Genomic DNA, 15,194 nt, shown 5'->3' with positions numbered 1-15,194 from the left:
TGATGCTTTTGAACTGTGGTGTTGGAGAAGACTCTTGAGAGTCCCTTGGACTGCAAGGAGATCCAACCAGTCTATTCTGAAGGAGATCAGCCCTGGGATTTCTTTGGAAGGAATGATGCTAAAGCTGAAATCCAATACTTTGGCCACCTCATGAGTTGATTCCTTGGAAAAGACTCTCATGCTGGGAGGGATTGGGGGCAGGAGGAGAAGGGGACGACAGAGGATGAGATGGCTGGGTGGCATCACTGACTTGATGGACGTGAGTCTGAGTGAACTCTGGGAGTTGGTGATGGACAGGGAGGCCTGGCGTGCTGCGATTCATGGGGTCGCAAAGAGTCGGACACGACTGAGCGACTGAACTGAACTGAACTGAAGCTTTAAATAATTTATACCATATGTATGTTTTGCAATTGCTTTTTTGTCAATCAACACTATTTTATTAATACCTTTAACTATATTAGTACATTTAACTCTAAGTTATTCATTTTAACAACTCTGCATTGTATAAATATACCATAATCATCCAATTTATTGGATGACTGGAATACTGATTAACATTTACATTGTTTCCAGATTTCCCCAATGCTGCTATCCCCAATGCTATTAGTTTAATAATGAATACATTTCAGTTTTTCTAGGGTGTACATGTACCTGGAAGTTGAAGAGCTGGGTCATTCAGGATATGCATCTTCAACTTAGTTAACATATACTGGCAAATAACTATCCAAAGTAGTTGTACCAATTTATATACCCATTAGCAGAGTCTATTGTATAGCCTCCCAACATGTAGTATTTATCAAGACTTCCACATTTTGTCAATCCAAGAGGTGTGTAACAGTATCTTATTGTGGTTTTCATTTGTATTTTCCAGATTCCCAGGAAAGCTGAGTAAAACTTGACAGGCTCATTGGCTATTCAAATGTTTTCTTCTTGTGAACTGCCTGTTTGTATTCTTCACCCATTTTCTCACTGGCTCTCTTTTTATTACTGGTCTGTAATAGCTATATCCATATTCTGTACATAAATCCCTGTTGTTATTAATAACAATCCTTTTTGTTATCAACATTTTAAAATTTGTTTTCTCAGCCACCTGTCTTTATAGTATCTTTAATTCTATACATTTGTAATTTTAATATACTCAAGTGTTTTATTATTTTATGTTCTGTGTCTTAACATGGAGGAGATTTCATTAATTTATTAACTATGTTTTTTGGGAGTCTATTATGTCTTACACATGATGCTAGGGCATTGAGAATAGAGCGGCAATGAGGCAGATGAAGAACATGTCCTTATAAAGCTTCATTCTAGTGTGGGAACACATACACTAATAGACATTTAATGATGCCAGATAACAAGTATAATAGAACAAAACAGACATTTAAAAAAGTAACAGAGACTTTTCTATATGGTGAGAGAAGGCATCTCTGAAGAGGTGACACTGGAGAAAAGCCTGAAAGACTAATAACCTAAGGGAAAAGTTCATGCAGAGATCTGAAGAAAGAGTATTATAGGCAGAGGGAAGTGAAAAGCTCTGCAGTGAAACAAAATTGGCACTTAAGGTGCTTCAGTCCTAAGCCACCACTCCCCACCCCTTGCCTGCGCATGCCCCTACTGTCTTCTGCCCCCCTGCCCTTCCCCTGAAGTGGTCCCCTGCAGCTGTGATCCCACAGCAGGGTGCATGCCCCTCCCATGTGGGCTCCCACTCAGTTTTTACAGTGTCTGGGCCTTGAACCCTTTCTGATTGTCCTCTCTGGATGAGTAGGCTCAGGGCCTGTCTCAAAGACACCAAAATGAGGCTAGTTCTAGATGAGCTAGCTGGTGGAGGAAAACACTGCTGCTCAGATCCTAAGACCCTAAGCCCCCAGATGTTCACAGGCCTAAGCCCTGGAGTCTGGCAGAACAGGAACCATGCCCTGAGGTTCCTAAGAGGAGCCTCTGCAAAAGATTTGTGTTTTAAAGCCTTTTTCACGGCTTCAGGCTTCCTTTTGCCCTGTGCCCACCCGCCCTGGTTAAAGGGGTGAGTGGAAGGGTTTGCCAAGGATCATGGACACAGAATAGGGCCCAGGTACCGTGGGTCTTAGGCTACTCATCATCTTTCTTATAGGAGCATAACCAGGAGCAAATGAGGCAGGGCAGAGAGGGCTGGCCCCTCCTTTCTTCCCATCCTCCCTCAGATGTTAAACTGTCTCCAGCAGTAGGAGGAGGTAAATGATTGTGAGTCCCATGCTGTGTATCCTTCCTAAGCCTGTGCTCACTCTCAGGGCCAAGAAGCTCCCAAAACAAGGCACTCTCTTTAGGGGCAGGGCCATAATCTCGGGAGCAGTGCTAGATCACAGGCATTTTGGTAGGCAACAATTAAACAGGTTTTGGCTGCCTATTAATGTGGGAAGGTCTCCTAATTGGTACAAGAAAAAGGAGCTAGAAGAACCCTGGCTCAGAAGACTGCACTTGCTCCAGTAAGTCACAGTGACCCTGGGGGTGATGGCCTTGTATTGAGGGTCCACTGGGAGTTGTTGGCCAAGCCTCTCCCTTTTCTCTCCCCAGGCATCATTGGAGCCTGTTCCTGCCCTCAGCCTGGGTCTTCCCCAGTGATGTTAAAGATAAGTATGATTTCTCCATCTTCAGCTCTTTTCATTCTTCAAAAATGCACTTAACACTCTGTATTGTAATCATCTGTCTGTTTCCCATGGTAGACTATGAACTTCTTAAGAACTAAGACTATGTATTACTTCTATATCCCCAACACCTGGTAGAGTATCTAATACACCACTAGGCATGTAAATAAACAATTAGTGAACAAATGAATGAACAGATCTCATAGTCTTTCCAACTTATTTTCCTTCCTGCTTAAGTACCTCTAAATACCTTCCTCCCAGAAAATCCAGCTTTATCTTTGCCTTTGAGCTAGCTGTGACCCTAATGCTTGATCACATTAACATCCTTACCTCCTAATATATTCCATCAAAGATCCCTTTTCTAAAATTACTGTCTATTACTATCTAGTTATGAGGGGAAAAAAAAAAATCAAACCCTTCTTTTGTTAAGAGACTGATGGAGAAAGGAGTAGGCTGGCTTCTTTCTATCTCATTTCAGAGATGTTGGGTGACGTAAAAACATTGAACTCAAGTTTCAAAAGGCAAAAGGCAATGTTTTTCATAAGGCATAATGAAGAATTAAGTACAAAGCTTCTTTCAGCATTTAAATATTATTTGTAAGACACTGATTTTAAAAAATGAATCCTCTCATATCTAAGATTTCAGGCTAGTTGTTCAACATACTTTCTAAAAAATGTAGTTTTGGTAGAGATAAACTAGCCCAGTCACACGAATCCTGGTTATCACAGGGCCATGTCTCAGTGCCAGCAAATACAATATGAACTTTGTCTTCCTGCATCTCCATGTGATTCTCTCTGATATCTTGTGTTCCTCAATATACAAGTCTCTCCTTTGAGGCTGCATTTTGACATTTGGGTTGTTGTCTTTGTTGTTGTTCGGTCACTAAGTTGTGTCTGACTCTTTTGCCACCCTGTGGACCAGAGTCTGCCAGCCTCCTCTGTCCATGGGACTTCCCAGGCAAGAATACTGGAGTGGGTTGCCATTTCTTTCTCTAGGGGATCTTCCTGACTCAAGAATCAAACCCACATCTGCACTGGCAGGCAGATTCTTTACCACTGAGCCACAGCTGCGTACCAAGAGTTAATTCCAGGCAGTCAATGACCCGGCTTGTTGTTACAATGGTCACAAGAAGCCTGAATGACAGATTGGGAATGACTCCAAAGAAGATTAGGCAGACTACTTCACTACATACAATACAGTACTTCCAGGAACCTTTAACTGAAATCAAGAACAACTAGCAACAAAGCTACAACACAGCTTTCACATTTTTGGAGTAATCTCAAAATAATATAGATCTATTGGCCCAATAATACAATTCTAAACAATAAAGTCAAACCCAAACTCTCATATTTAGGGGTCATTTAAAATTTTTATTATTATTATTTTTTAGTTTACTTAGCTGTGCCAGGTCTCAGTTGCAGCACATGGGGTCTTTGATCTTCATTATGGCAGGTAGGATCTTTAGTTGCAACATGTTAAAACTCTTAGCTGTGACATGTGGACACTTTCTTAGTTGCGGTTTGTGGGATCCAGTTCCCTGAGAGAGCTTAAACCCGTGCCCCCTGCCTTGGGAGCACACAGTCTTCCAAGAGGACATTTTTTAATATTCAAATATATAACATTAAATAATTCCACTATTTAATTGGTAAAAGAGTTCTCTGTGAAAATCAGATATTTAAAAAGTTACCAGGTAGAGATGGAGTTTAGTTGTTTTTGCCTTCTAAATATTTTAGGTTAAGGTCTTCTCTCATGCTTTATAGCAATGAACTCTGGAAGCCAAACTGTGTTATTTGCTTGGAAGCCTGAGCTGCTTTCTGAGAAAACCAGGTGATCCTATAGCCCAAGGGCTTCCCTGGTGGCTCAGTGGTAAAGAATCCACCTGCAATGCAGGGGATGTAGGTTTGATCCCTGGGTCAGGAAGATCCTCTGGAGGACGGCATGACACCCCACTTCAGTATTCTTGCCAGGAAAACCCCATGGACAGAGGAGCCTAGCGGGCTATGGTCCATGGGGTTGCAAAGAGTCAGACACGACTGAAGTGACTGAGCACTCACAGCCCAAATCTGCTACAATATCGGATCCCAGCTCTCTACTCATCGCTTTTGCCATCTAAAAGTCTAGCACTTAGAGCACAAAACTTCCCTTTCACTCATGTTACTGAATATCTGCCCTCTAAAAACGTCTGAGCAGTCAGAGGAGACAGTTAACAACTAATCAACTTTGTCCTACAATGAAGCTAAATCAATAGATAGCAAATTAACTAGACTGTTGGGTCTCAAAGTGTGGTTCCTAAACTGCAGATGCATCAGCATCACTTGGTACCTGGTAGAAATGCATATTCTCAGGCTCCATCCTAGAATCAGAAATTTTAGGGGCTCAGCAATCTGCGTTTTAACAGACCCTTCCAGGGACTAGAATGCCTGTTAAATTTGAGTAGCACTGATCTAAACCACATCAAAGATCAGATTTCAAAGATCTTTAATTTTAACTTTTGCTCTTAGCATTCCATGAGAACTCGCTTTTTGCTAACTGGTACTAGAAAGCATCAAGTTAACAATAAAGTTTCATGTGACAAATTTCTCACAAATTTGCAAGTAAGAAAAAAGTGTGCTTTTTAAAAATGATTTCCCACTCTTCAACTTCATCCAAATAATAAGTGAGTTTTATATTTCTATTTCTGTAGGAAGTTAAAAAGCTCTAAAAAAAACCCCTCAGTTTTCAGTTACAACCTCAGTTTTCAGTTACAATAGCCTAACTCAATCAGAATTTTGGTGGGTAGATCTAATTTCTTTTTCTCTGCTCCCCTATTTGGTGTTTTTATTTTTTATTTTTTTGGTGTTTTTAATTTAACAATAATTTTTATAATTAAAAAAATGTTCATTGAGGGCAATTCAAAATATATTTAAAAAACAGGTACTACCCATAATCCCATCATACCCAGAGTTAATAGCATTTAAGGAACTTTATGTCAAAGCTATATACTAATTTCTAACACATGTATATATAAACATCTGTCAAGGCTACTTTGGTTTCATATGACTGGACAGTGTCCACTTTCACGTATTGCTTTTATCAAAGACATTTTAGTCATTCTCACCAATATATTTTTCAAGATAAACTTTTATATCATGGTTCCACATTACAAAATTTTTACTGGAATTTCATTGTCTATGCTAATTTGAAATCAGCTGACATTTTTAAGTGTCTTCCCATTTATGATGTGGTACTTTTTTTTTCCTTTTTTCTTTCTTGTTACATTTGTATAATTTTTTTCATATAGTCTTGCATCTTTCTTATTATCATTAATCCTAAGCAGCTTATTCACATTATAAACATTATTGTATTTTTAATTATATTTTTAAACTAATTTTAGTTGATGGTTGGGATACCTCGAGTTTAAGTAGGGTTAACTTGCTGGAAAAAATAAACAGTTGTTGTTTATATACCATTTTGCAGGTTTAGGAAACAGATATGGGGCTATCCTAAGTGTCTCTGAAAGACTGCTTTTCTACTAATAGACAGTAATTACCGTAATTTGTTTATATCTTCACAGAAATAGAAACAACAAATAAATAAATAAGCCTTGTTACAGCAGTGACAGAAAATAAAGGGCAAATAGGACATATAGGAATGAAACCAGAAAGGAACACCTATAGAAAACTGCTCAAAATTCTCCAAGCCAGGCTTCAGCAATATGTGAACCGTGAACTTCCTGATGTTCAAGCTGGTTTTAGAAAAGGCAGAGGAACCAGAGATCAAATTGCCAACATCCGCTGGATCATCGAAAAAGCAAGAGAGTTCCGGAAAAACATCTATTTCTGCTTTATTGACTATGCCAAAGCCTTTGACTGTGTGGATCACAATAAACTGTGGAAAATTCTTCAAGAGATGGGAATACCAGACCACCTGATCTGCCTCTTGAGAAATCTGTATGCAGGTCAGGAAGCAACAGTTCGAACTGGACATGGAACAACAGACTCATTCCAAATAGGAAAAGGAGTTCGTCAAGGCTGTATATTGTCACCCTGTTTATTTAACTTATATGCAGAGTACATCATGTGAAACGCTGGACTGGAAGAAACACAAGCTGGAATCAAGATTGCCGGGAGAAATATCAATAACCTTAGATATGCAGATGACACCACCCTTATGGCAGAAAGTGACGAGGAACTCAAAAGCCTCTTGATGAAAGTGAAAGTGGACAGTGAAAAAGTTGGCTTAAAGCTCAACATTCAGAAAACGAAGATCATGGCATCTGGTCTCACCACTTCATGGGAAATAGACGGGGAAACAGTGGAAACAGTGTCAGACTTTATTTTTCTGGGCTCCCAAATCACCACAGATGGTGACTGCAGCCATGAAATTAAAAGACGCTTACTCCTTGGAAGGAAAGTTATGACCAACCTAGATAGCATATTCAAAAGCAGAGACATTACTTTGCCAACAACGGTTCGTCTAGTCAAGGCTATGGTTTTTCCTATGGTCATGTATGGATGTGAGTTGGACTGTGAAGAAAGCTGAGCACTGAAGAATTGATGCTTTTGAACTGTGGTGTTGGAGAAGACTCTTGAGAGTCCCTTGGACTGCAAGGAGATCCAACCAGTCCATTCTGAAGGAGATCAGCCCTGGGTGTTCTTTGGAAGGAATGATGCTAAAGCTGAAACTCCAATACTTGGGCCACCTCATGCGAAGAGTTGACTTATTGGAAAAGACTCTGATGCTGGGAGGGATTGGGGCAGGAGAAGAAGGGGACGACAGAGGATGAGATGGCTGGATGGCATCACTGACTCGATGGACGTGAGTCTGAGTGAACTCCGGGAGTTGGTGATGGACAGGGAGGCCTGGCGTGCTGCGATTCATGGGGTCGCAAAGAGTCGGACACGACTGAGTGACTTATCTAATCTGATCTGATCTGATAGAAAACACATCCTTCAAAATGGAGGTTTATTGCAATTTTTAAAAATGCAAATGTGCTAGATGAGCATTCATGTAAGAGTCAAAGATGATTAAATTAATAGAATAATGTGACTTAAGAATTATCTTCTCAGGCAAAATACTGGAAGAAATGCATTTGGGACATCCCTCTATTAAAGGTAATCTGACAATATCTACCAAATTATAGGTGCATTTACTGTTACCCATCAGTCCAACTTTAGGAAATCTATCCCACAGATTCACCAGTACATATATGAAATATGTTCAATATTATTTATTGCAGCACAGCACTGCTTGCTACAGTAAAGGACTATAAATGACCCAAATGCCTATTTTATATGATAAGGACTTTTATGATAACTCTGTACTAATGCAGAAAGCAGTTGTTAAAAAAGCAAAAAATTTCTATAATATATTGCTGAGTTAAAAAAATATTGTTGTCTCTAGGAAAGGGGGGAAAACAAGGAATTATATTCATATATTCTATTTGTATAACACTGGAAACAAATGAAAATGGTACTTATAAGAATAAGAGATGGTGGGGCATGAGGTTTACAGCGAAAGGGAAAAAGGTGAGAGAAGGCTTCCCTTTTTATACCTTTTTCTATTATTGGATTTTTGAACCATGCAAATGTATTACCTAGTCAAAAACTAGCATATTTAGAATTTTAAAACTCTACATTATATAATATATTTTTCACTGAATCAGTATTTTCTTTTTAACATCATTTCTCTTCTAAAGAGCACTTTTATATCAGAAATAGGCTAAATGGTCAAACATAAAGGGAAAATACTTTAGCTGATTATAAGAACAAGATTTCTTGAAACAAAAAAATGCTGCAATTAACATTAATGTATACTTTTACAAAAGAAAAATACTGTTTAAATCAGAGCTTTAGCAATATATGGCCTTTGTACCAAACCCAGTCCCAAACTATTTTTGTATAGCCTGTGAGCTAAGAATGGTCTTTCAGGTTTAAAGGGCTATCAAGGAAAAAAATAAATAAAGAATATGCAACAGAGACCTATGTATGTGGCCCACAAAGTCTAAAATATTATCCTTCAGGAAAGTATTTGCTGACCCCTACCTCAATAATGGCGTCTTTTATATGTCCTTTATGAAGCAGCAGAAATAAAAGTTACCTTATAAGTACAAATAGTCAATTTCCTCTTCCTGGTTTCAGTATTTCTCTGCAGTAATGTATTACACATCTGGAAAACCTGCTGCATGACGGCATCTTGTCTCAGGTCATCACGGCCCTTCAGAATAATCAAAACACAAATAACTAAGCACAGTTCATTTTCTTTACTATAAAATCACACAAAATCATCTGAGGACAGCCAAAGGGCACTTGGAAATCAGTCTGAGGATCTGTGCTCCCCTTTAGTCTCTTAAGTAATTAAGACACACAAACACACAAACACAAACACACGAACAAAAGAAAAGTATTAGAATAAAGTACATCACTGTAGACCAATTTAGAAAAAAGAAGTACCCTTCCCCACTCCCCGTCACAGCTGCTTTTGTGACTAAAATAACTGGAATGCCTACACTTACGGGCACACTGCAAAGCACCAAGGTGGAGGAGCACTGTTGTCTCTCTGCCACTTCCCAGCAAGGCCCAAAGCGTAAAAGCAGAGTAAGGGAGGAGTGCTATCCTTTTCGGATATGTTTAAAATAGCACTTAGCACAATGTCAGATCCAGGACATTGAAGCACGGGCCTTCAACTTGAACTATTCAAGAAAGTAAGCAACACTCAAAAAATTTTTTTCATAACAAGTAGGCTGATGGTTAAACCTCACCATGTCTATACATGTAAAAAGTATTCTTTCACTTCAACCAACTGTTAAAATAAGGCTGGTCTTAAAGACACACACACAAAACCATGAGGAAAAGCATTCTGCTTCTAGAAAACAATTTATTTCTACTTTGTTTTCCTCACCTGTAATTATTGAGAACAAAACCAAAGAGCCAAAATAAGAAGAAAATATCTGTTAGTTTTTCTTTGATGTTTTCCATTAATCCACTAGGAACCACACCACAAAAGCAAAGTCTCACCTTGACAAGCTGTCTCCTTTCCTTTCCATCAGAGCCCACACAATCTATTATTTTTGGTAAATTTAAACCTCCTGCTAAACGAAATTGTTCTTTAAATGACTTTATAGTCACCAGATTTCCATATTCTCCTGTGGGGTCCACCTAATAAAGTATATGACAATACCTTAGTACTCAATTTGCATTTAAAGAAAAATTAATTTTAAATGACAATTTTAATACTGAGCAAAGGAATGAATGACAATGTGCTGTTGGTTAAGAACAGAAATGGTAACTTTATAAATGAAAGAAAGGAGATTTGACATTGGAAAGGCTTCAAAAAGCAATATAGATAACACAATTTACCTCCTTAAATATCTCCTAATAAAAGAAGTTCAATTAGTGTTGCTGAAAAAACTATTCAATAACCCTGGTTCAGGTGTTACCATTGATCTGTATATGTTAAGTCATCAGTATAAATTAAGTCATCTCTTCACAAAAACAATAAGGGAAATTTTAGAAAAGTACAGAGAGGAGTTTTCTAGGTTTTAATTGCTAAATCTGGCAGTTTCACAAGATATTTAAATAAGTAACTTTGCTGATAGGTTAATCCACACGATGAAACTACATTTCACATCAAATAACCATTCATATTAAACACTAAAAGGCAAACTCAAAGGAGAGATTTTACAATGTAGTTAAAATGATGATTTTCTAAACTGTAATCTTTATTTATTATGGGTTTCCCTGGTGGCTTGGTGGTAAAGAATCCACCTGCCAATGCAGGAGATGTGGGTTAGATCCGAGGTCGGGAAGATCCCCTAGAGAAGGAAATGGCAACCCACTCCAATATTCTTGCCGGGAAAATTTCAAGGACAGAGGAACCTGGAGTGCTGCAGTCCATGGGGTCACAAAAGAGATGGACATGACTTAGTGACCAAACAACAACCTTTATTATTATATTTATCCCTGCCCACACTGTACTCCCAGCAATAAAAAACCATTAGGACACAGCTGAAAGTGTCATGTATATTACAGTCAATACTGTAATACATATTATATTATTTAATATTGTAATACATCACAGTCAATATTCTAACGCATACAGAATCTTAAAAATCAATATAAAACAATTAGGGACTTTCTTGTTCAGTTAAAAATATTGACATAAGCACACAAAATATTTTCTTTTGGCCAGTAAAAGTATCAATAACAGTCTACAGACTTCTTCATAAGAAAGATGACATTTGTAAAACTGGAGGTAATAGAAAAGAAAGCAGGAGAGATCTTTAAGTATTTTAAGTCTTGGGCAAAGGGAATCCAATAAAGAAAAAACTATTGGTTGAAACAAATGAAACTGCCAATAATTAACCATTTTTGACCTACAGTAAAAGGCTACTTCAAACGGTTTAACTTGCTAAAAAGTAATTTAGTTTAATTAAAAAATCAAAACAAAAACAAACAAAAAAAATCAAAACAATTAATAGTAAATTACCTTAATTTCCATAGTAGGGACAACAACATCTTCTAAATTTTTAAGTTTGATAATGGGCTGGTCTGCTGGAATATTTATGCCTTCTGTATTTAAAATAAAGAAGTTTCAGTGACAACCACAAATTGAGCAACAGTACTGAAGGTAAAGGAGGAGAATTCAGCAGATACCATAAACCCAAACTATGGCTAATCTGTGGTTCTGATTTAGAAATGAAGACCAAAGACCTGGGACACAGTGCCGCTCAGGGTCAGGGCATAGCAATGAGTAATGTGGCTTACAAATGAATTTGCAGGTTACCTGGCACTGGTAATTAGACCAGACTCCACCTGAGGTGCCAAGTTGGACGACTTAAGATAATTATATAATAGTATGAACAGCACATAGATAATGGTATACACATTACTATTAAATGCGACTAAACAACATGACAGTATTCTGTTTGCTTAGAGGAACACTATGAGAAGCCTCATTTTTATTTTAAAATAGTAAGAATTTAAATATGAAGATATGATCCTGAACAGAATAAAAGAACATAATTATTAAAGTATGGGGAGACAGATACACACAACCAAATATAGCAGCTTGTAATTATTTAAAGAGACATAGCAAGAAGAGTGAAGGAGAAAATGATAAGATCTTTTCATTTTTAAGTCCTAGAGTGCAGTTATCTATTATCAGTTCCACAAGATATTAAGTGAAAAAGTAACTGGCGGGGTATTGAAGCTTTTTAGATAAAAATTAAGTTTTGAATCATGTGTGAGTTGTAATCATCAAAACTTTTGTATCTATAATTAATGTATGTGAGTTGAGCAGATTTACATTCTGTTTTGTAATTAAAATATCCCTACAGAGAATAAGTGTGATTCCCTGGTGGCTCAGTAGTAAAGAATCCGCCTGCAATGGAGGAGACACAGATTCAGTCCCTGGGTTGCGAAGATTTCCTGGAGAAGGAAATGGCAACTACTCTAGTATTCTTGCCTGGGAAAATGGGAAATCTCATGGACAGAAGAGCCTGGCAGACTATAGGCCATGGGGTCACAAAAGAGTCAGACATGACTTAGCACCTCAAAACAACAACAGAGATTAACACAGCAAGAATGCAACATTCATTCTTTCAAACTGCATACTTCTCTGAGTCCTCCACTGAGTGGCATCTAAATTTGCTAGTATAATATAAGCATCACAAAGTGCTTCAACACTTCTGACCATCTGAGGTCTCCTACTTCGGATAGTACGTATTATTTTGTTAGCAGCCTCGGTTCGATCCTATTAATAAAATACAAACAAAAAATATTACAAAAGCAAACATGTGACATTAAAACTTTTTACAGTTATAAAAACAAAAAATGGAATCTATGCACTTATCTAGACAATGGAAGGACTATAATCCCTCAGAGACAAAGCAGTCACTATATTATGAATGAAACATATCAAAGGTATAATAATCTCAAGAGTAAATGACTTGGGTACATTGTAAAATCTATTTTTTTCTTAGCTCATTACTTGAGGAAAAACAGTAAAATACCTTTGGTATCTCTTATGCTTTGAGAAATATTCAGGAAATTTGAACCAATTTTAGGTAGCATCATAATAACAAAGGATTTACAAATTGAATATTGTCAACAATACATATTCTTTGAATTCCTGGGACTTAAGAAAGGAATATTTTGGGGAAAAAATGAATATTGCAACTCAAAAAGTTCATTTCAAATACCTCATCAAGCTGAGAGCTTTGTTTTGGTGCATTTTTAGTAATTCTACTCCTTCTGGCTGCCTCTGGTTTGGTCAAAAATTCATCCTTGTTTGCATTTGCTAAAGCCAATATAATAAACAAAGTGTGATGAGGATGATCCATTGAAATTCTAGAGATGAGCTGTCAGAAAATTAAGAACTGTTAATTTTATGGAAAGAAAAAAATTAAAAATCCATAACCTTTTAACTTTTACTTAACATTAAGATACATTTTACTGTGCTAGATGCAGCAGTGGGTGGACTGTGTGTGGGGGGCGGGAGTGGTGGTGCGGGAATGTATGGGAGAGAGAAGTATATGAGGAAAAAGAAAGAGAAAGTGAGTAACAAGTGGAGTATGAAAGGAGACAAAAGAGAATATTCTTGCCCTTATATAACATACTAAATATGACCAACTAAATATGACCAACTAAACTTTTTTGAATTAACACCCAAAAAAGATGTCCTTTTCATAATCAGATCAGATCAGATCAGTCACTCAGTCATGTCCGACCCTTTGCGACCCCATGAATCGCAGCACGCCAGGCCTTCCTGTCCATCACCAACTCTCGGAGTTCACTCAGACTCACGTCCATCGAGTCAGTGATGCCATCCAGCCATCTCATCCTCTGTCGTCCCCTTCTCCTCTTGCCCCCAATCCCTCCCAGCATCAAAGTCTTTTCCAATGAGTCAACTCTTGGCATGAGGTGGCCAAAGTACTGGAGTTTCAGCTTTAGCATCATTTCTTCCAAAGAAATCCCAGGGCTGATCTCCTTCAGAATGGACTGGTTGGATCTCCTTGCAGTCCAAGGGACTCTCATAGGGGACTGGAATGCAAAAGTAGGAAGTCAAGAAACACCTGGAGTAACAGGCAAATTTTGCCTTGGAATACAGAATGAAGCAGGGCAAAGGCTAATAGAGTTTTGCCAAGAGAACGCACTGGTCATAGCAAACACCCTCTTCCAACAACACAAGAGAACACTCTACACATGGACATCACCAGGTGGTCAACACCGAAATCAGACTGATGATATTCTTTGCAGCCAAAGATGGAGACGCTCTATACAGTCAGCATAGACTGACTATATATAGACCGGGAGCTGACTGTGGCTCAGATCATGAACTCCTTATTGCCAAATTTAGACTTAAATTGAAGAAAGTAGGGAAAACCACTAGACCATTCAGGTATGACCTAAATCAAATCCCTTATGATTATTCAGTGGAAGTGAGAAATAGATTTAAGGGACTAGATCTGATAGAGTGCCTAATAAACTATGGACGGAGGTTCGTGATATTGTAAAGGAGACAGGGATCAAGACCATCCCCATGAAAAATAAATGCAAAAAAAGCAAAATGGCTGTCTGAGGAGACCTTACAAATAGCTCTGAAAAGAAGAGAAGCGAAAAGCAAAGGAGAAAAGGCAAGATATACTCATTTGAATGCAGAGTTCCAAAGAATAGCAAGGAGAGACAAGAAAGCCTTCCTCGGCGATCAATGCAAAGATATACAAGAAAACAACAGAATGGGAAAGACTAGAGAACTCTTCAGGAAAATTAGAGATACCAAGGGAACATTTCATGCAAAGATGGGCTCAATAAAGGACAGAAATGGTGTGGATGTAACAGAAGCAGAAGATATTAAGAAGAGGTGGCAGGAATACACAGAAGAACTGTACAAAAAAGATCTTCAAAACCCAGATAATCACAACAGTGTGATCACTCACCAGGAGCCAGACATCCTGGATGTGAAGTCAAGTGGGCCTTAGGAAGCATCACTTCGAACAAAGCTAGTGGAGATGATGGAATTCCAGTTGAGCCATTTCAAATCCTGAAGGATGATGCTGTGAAAGTGCTGCACTCAATATGTCAGCAAATTTGGAAAACTCAGCAGCGGCCACAGGACTGGAAAAGGTCAGTTTTCCTTCCAATCCCAAAGAAAGGCAATGCCAAAGAATGCTCAAACTACCGCACAATTGCACTCACATGCTACTAAATCTCACATGCTACTAAAGTAATGCTCAAAATTCTCCAAGCCAGGATTCAGCAATACGTGAACCATGAACTTCCAGACGTTCAAGATGGTTTTAGAAAAGGCAGAGGAACCAGAGATGAAATTGCCAACATCTGCTGGATCATCGAAAAAGCAAGAGAGTTCCAGAAAAACATCTATTTCTGCTTTATTGACTATGCCAAAGCTTTTGACTGTGTGGATCACAATAAACTGGAAAATTCTTCAAAACATGGGAATACCAGACCACCTGACCTGGTCTTGAAAACCTGTATGCAGGTCAGGAAGCAACAGTTAGAACTGGACATGGAACAACAGACTGGTTCCAAATAGGAAAAGGAGTACGTCAAGGCTGTATATTGTCACCCTGCTTATTTA

The 15,194-nt window shown here is 38.2% G+C and overlaps 1 protein-coding gene across 4 annotated transcripts in view; it reads right to left on the bottom strand.

Moving 5' to 3' along the window:
• ATM (ATM serine/threonine kinase) overlaps window positions 1-15,194 on the bottom strand; it is a 149,897-nt gene that overhangs the window by 23,167 nt on the left and 111,536 nt on the right. For all 4 annotated transcript variants that reach the window (XM_010862840.1, XM_010862844.1, XM_010862841.1 and 1 more), the window contains 5 exons: window positions 12,796-12,954; window positions 12,209-12,347; window positions 11,082-11,164; window positions 9,611-9,751; window positions 8,694-8,810 (listed from right to left, as the gene is read on the bottom strand). In XM_010862840.1, the coding sequence (XP_010861142.1) occupies window positions 8,694-8,810; window positions 9,611-9,751; window positions 11,082-11,164; window positions 12,209-12,347; window positions 12,796-12,954 (639 nt within the window). The remainder of the gene's footprint in view (window positions 1-8,693; window positions 8,811-9,610; window positions 9,752-11,081; window positions 11,165-12,208; window positions 12,348-12,795; window positions 12,955-15,194) is intronic.

This window comes from Bison bison, unplaced genomic scaffold, assembly GCF_000754665.1.
Source record: "Bison bison bison isolate TAMUID 2011002044 unplaced genomic scaffold, Bison_UMD1.0 scf7180017864485, whole genome shotgun sequence".
Taxonomy (NCBI): domain Eukaryota; kingdom Metazoa; phylum Chordata; class Mammalia; order Artiodactyla; family Bovidae; genus Bison; species Bison bison.
The sequence above is the reverse complement of the archived record's forward strand: the minus strand, read 5'-3'. Positions and strand labels throughout refer to the sequence as shown.